The 5,000-nt window shown below is 44.6% G+C and overlaps 1 protein-coding gene across 1 annotated transcript in view; it reads left to right on the forward strand.

Annotated features, from left to right (window-relative positions):
* ush2a (Usher syndrome 2A (autosomal recessive, mild)) overlaps positions 1 to 5,000 on the forward strand; it is a gene marked incomplete at both ends in the record, with an annotated part of 295,634 nt that overhangs the window by 269,601 nt on the left and 21,033 nt on the right. The window contains 4 exons of the mRNA XM_084054952.1: positions 108 to 449; positions 1,520 to 1,881; positions 2,450 to 2,816; positions 3,983 to 4,264. Coding sequence (XP_083911078.1) covers positions 108 to 449; positions 1,520 to 1,881; positions 2,450 to 2,816; positions 3,983 to 4,264 — 1,353 coding nt within the window. The remainder of the gene's footprint in view (positions 1 to 107; positions 450 to 1,519; positions 1,882 to 2,449; positions 2,817 to 3,982; positions 4,265 to 5,000) is intronic.

The following is a 5,000-nucleotide window of genomic DNA, read 5'->3' on the forward strand; positions in this document are numbered from 1 at the left end:
GTTTGGGAACCCCTGGATTGCTACATGCACACCTTCATTTGAACTGACCCTACGTCACTTCTCTTCCTTTTCCTTCTGTTTAACTTTTCCTTTTTTTTCCTGTCCAGATGTATAACGTGTACAGTGAGGGGAACCTGGAGTTCAGCGGTCTGTCTCGCCAGTTCCTGTTCCGTCGTTTGGAACCGTGGAGCGTTTACTCTCTCCTCCTTGAAGCCTGCACCTCAGCCGGCTGCACACGCACCCCTCCCCAGCTCGCTACCACAGCCGCCGCACCCCCCGCCGCACAGCCCGCTCCCACGCCACTCTCCATTGGTCCAGACCGGGTGTCTCTGGCCTGGGGCCCGCCCTCCCAGCCCAATGGGCCAATAGGAGAGTATTCGTTGCTGGGACGCAGTCTGGAGGAAGTGGGTAGGGGGCGAAGTAATGAAAACGACCTGGACAGAGGGAAGGTTGGTAAAACCAAACTATAAGTGAACTATGATTATAAGACATATTATAGACTAAAAGTAAACTATAAAACATATAGACTAAAAGTAAATTATAACCCCCACCCTGAGGCTGCGACGGCCGGTTCATATTGCCCGGCCGAGTCATACTAAAGCAGGGGTCTTCAACGTTTTCAGGCCAAGGACCCCCTAGCTGAGAGAGAGATGAAGCAGGGACCCCCTCTATATTGTATAAAAATTGTGTTTCAGATTTAACTTTTTTTTGTTTACTTGGTCTGCTCTTTTTTCTTTTTTTTCTCTACACCAAACACCTCTTTGCCAAAAAATAGCCGTTCTACAAGCTTGTACTGTAGATCAAAAATCACATCACACAAAGATTTGGTGGACCCCCTGTAGTAACTCTGTGGACCCCCTAGGGGTCCCGGACCCCCTGTTGAAGACCCCTGTACTAAAGACTATAAAAATTGGGCTCAATGCCTCCCTGCTTGGCACTCAGCATCAAGGGTTGGATTGGGGGTAAGTCCTTGAGACATACTAGCGACATGTCCGGGGGGTTTACTTGTACATCAAGCTGCCTCACACTACGGAAACAGGAGATGAGCTCCTGAACTATGGGCCACCTGGCTCGCTACTTATAAAACATAGACAAAAATCTGTTTTCTATACACATCATCATCAGTAATATAATAAACTTCACTCAAACAATTTTTGATATTAATGAAAACAGTTTCTACTCCACTCCACCATTTCCTGAAAGGTCACCTTGATTGATTGATTGATTGATTGATTGAATACTTTATTATCAGTTTGCAAATATTACAGAGGTACAGTTATACTGTTATATACAGTTAAAATGCTAAAAGGACAACACAAAAAGCCCTGAGGGCGTGTTTCCATTGTGGTCCTATGTATTCAATTCATCAAGAACCTAACCCAGATTTGGATTCAATAATCACAGCGAACTGGTAAATCTTAAAATGCCTGCCATAAAAACGTTTGTGTTACTGTATTTCAGCATCTTTAGCTTAGTTGGTGTTCCATTAAGGACAGTGCGGTTTGGTTGTGTCCACCAGGTTCTGTTCAGAGAGACCTCTCCTGAGGATGCAGGCAGGTTCTCCTACACAGTGACGGGTCTGAGACCATGGACGCAGTACCAGTTTAGCATCCGTGTCCACAACCCTGCTGGCCACGCCGTCAGTCCCTGGGTTACTGTGACAACTAAACAGGGTCCCCCTCGGGGCCTTGTTGCTCCTACAATCGCCCACCTTCAGGGACGCCCCAGTGAGCTGCTGGTTTCATGGACACCGCCACTGGAGACCAATGGAGTGCTGTTGTCCTACAGGATCCAGAGGGACAATGTCAGTTTCTCCTTCAGTTTTGACCCCTCTGTCCTCAGCTACACCGACGAAGACCTCCTGCCTTTTACCGAGTACAGGTATTTTGAGTCCTCAAATGGATGACACTGAATGTATAATGAAGGCCTTGGAGGGATGATGAATTGCCTCGTAAAAAGTTTGAATTATGGTTTCAAAAATGTCATGTGGACAGTCATAACCATCGATGGTGTTTTCAGCCAGGATTAGGCAATAAGATTCTCTTCGATTCCATTAGTTGTCTATTGTGTGCTTTGTTTTTATGGCATTTACGGCATGCTGCTGAAGGGGTTGGTCTGTATGTATGTATGTATGTCCCCACAAAAGTAGACCATATCTCGCCACAAAAGTAGACCATATCTCGCCACAAAAGTAGACCATATCTCGCCACAAAAGTAGACCATATCTCGCCACAAATTCAGACCAATCCCAGTGTACAATTCACAAACTGTACACCAGCAACAACATTATTATATCCTGTGTGCCCTATTTTGTGCGTCTTAATTATCAGGTCTTATGTCTTAACATAAGATCTTAAGTTAAGGCATAAGACCTGGTAATTAAGGGCAACAAAATAGGTCCCTGTGTCTTGTTCTATTGAACAACGTTGCATTGTGTTCTGTTTTGCAGGTATGCAGTCATCGCCTGTACGTCTGAAGGATGTGTCACCAGCACACACACAAACATCACAACCTTAGAGGCCCCCCCTGTCACGGTGGAACTTCCCTCTCTGAACATCGCTGCCCACAGTATAAAGGCTTCCTGGAACATACCACTGACAGAGAATGGAGAGGTGACGGAGTATGTGCTCAGGCTCAATGAGGAGGAGGTGTATCGTGGGAGGGATTTATCTGTGACGCTCTCAGAGCTCCTCCCCCACACGCAGTATCAACTTGTCCTATTGGCTTGTAACAGTGGGGGGTGTACCCCTAGCGCCACAGCCTCCACGGTGACTGACGAGGCCCCTCCTACTGGTCTACTGTCCCCAACTCTCAAGGTATTATTGGTTTATAGTTTACTTTCACTTAAAGCCTTTTACCTCAGTATGTCTATAGTTGTACAATACACTAAGTCAGTGTTTCTCACAGGAGAGGGGGGGCTCATTTGAGGACCTCAAAGAATAATATGGCTAAAATACTTTAAAGAGGCTGGATCCCAGGATCAAAATAGATGTTAAGTTATTTTATATTTACAATACATATCCTTGTTGTCCCCAGATGGAATTGGAGATACTTTAGTATTTCGATATACGTTTGTTGATGAATAATATCATGGGAGATGTACATGAGACACACTTGATTCTTGATCTTGACACAGGGCAGTAGAACTTTAGTTCTCGCCCACAAGGAGAGTGACCAAGCTCTTATTATTTTGGTTATTCATTATCAGCAGTGTTTCCTCATTGCTTTCACTATGAGATATCGTATTTAACAGTGAACCTGACAGTTATTTTAAGTAAGTAGTGGTGCTTATACTGTATCTTTAAAAAATGATTGATTTGTCCACTGGCCTCACACACTAAATAACCACACACACACACACACACACACACACACACACACACACACACACACACACACACACACACACACACACACACACTCTCTCTGTTGTCGCTATGCAGGGTTGGGTAATTACAGTTGTGAATTGGTATTCACTGCAGTCGTGCCATTCTATTAGCATAAAGCAGAATGTGGTTCCATCTTTCTCCCTGTGGACAGACATCCTGCTGTCCCCTCTGGACAAAGACAATGAATGACAGAGGCATGGCTGGAAGTGAGACATGCATGTTGTAACTCAGACTCACTGTTTCTTATAGACTTATTCCAGTCTTTTAATAGATTAAAAGCAGTGGTGGACAGTAACTAAGTACATTTATTGAGTACTGTACCTGTTTGTAGTATTTTGTTGTTGTTTATTTTTTTGCAAACTGATGACTTTAACACTGCTACATTTCAAATAGAAATATCGTACTTTTGCACTACATTTCTAGGAAGGGACCAAAACGTACAAAAATAGCATATCTAAGAAGTTGTCAATGTGCCGTTTTCTGAAAATGTACTTCGTAATTTGATCTTTTTAATACTTGAGTATTTACTTGAGTGTATCCTTTGTCTACCAATGAGTTGAAACATGATTTGACCTTTGGCCTTTTATCTAAAGGTCACAGGTCCAGAGTCCGTGGAGGTCAGCTGGATGCGTCCAGAGAAGCCTAACGGTGTCATCACAGGGTACGAACTCCGCAGGGACGGAGGGGTCATCTACGTCGGGACGGAAACCCATTACCATGACTTCCTCTTGTCGCCTAACGTGGAATACAGCTACGTGGTCAGGGCCAATAACAGCCGAGGAGCGGCGAACAGCCCCGCCTCCATGGCCAAGACGAACCCTTCAGCACCCTCTGGTGTCACACCGCCCACACTGCAGTCTGTTGCACCAGACCAGGTCATTCACTCATCGCTTAACACATTCATTCATTATTTCACCATTTAGCTACTCATTCTTCACTGGCTTATCCTTGGTATCTTTATTCTTGAAATGATCATGGGACTTGATGCCGATGGATTGGTGATCTATACAACTCTTTTTTTTATAGAATAATTGACCATCATTTTGTACTAAATAAAAAACTGAATGGTGGATTTCGGGATTCAATGTGGCCATGACGTGTCTATGGCGTATAACTCCAAATGTGGGCAAGCTTTCAGCCCAGTCCAACCCCCAGTGACATCCATTATAAAATAAAAGTTAGCCTACAGGCAGCGTACGCAGGTTTGGTGCTGATCGGTCCAGGAGTTTGCGAGCTAAGCTCCGGACAGACACACAGTCTGACCCACTTATAGATAGCTAGCCTCCTGCAGAGCCATGCTGTAAAAATAACTAACAAATTAATCAATACAAAAAAATATTATTTGCAGCACTAGCATATTGTAGCACAGGTGAAACACAATCCTATATATTCAAATTGCAGACGGTGGACGCCACAAACATAACAAACGTACTTGTAAGGCTCCAATCTGCACCAAACATGGCACAAACACTGTTCAGGAGTCACAGCAGTGTCACAAACACTGTTCATAATAGTCACAGCAGAGGCCACGTGTGGCCCCAAGGGGCCAGAGCCGCACCGATGCTCCAATCCGCACCAATCGTGGCACAAACACTGTTCAGGGTTATGGCA

Source organism: Gymnoscopelus microlampas, assembly GCF_963454915.1.
Source record: "Gymnoscopelus microlampas genome assembly, chromosome: 1".
Taxonomy (NCBI): Eukaryota; Metazoa; Chordata; class Actinopteri; order Myctophiformes; family Myctophidae; genus Gymnoscopelus; species Gymnoscopelus microlampas.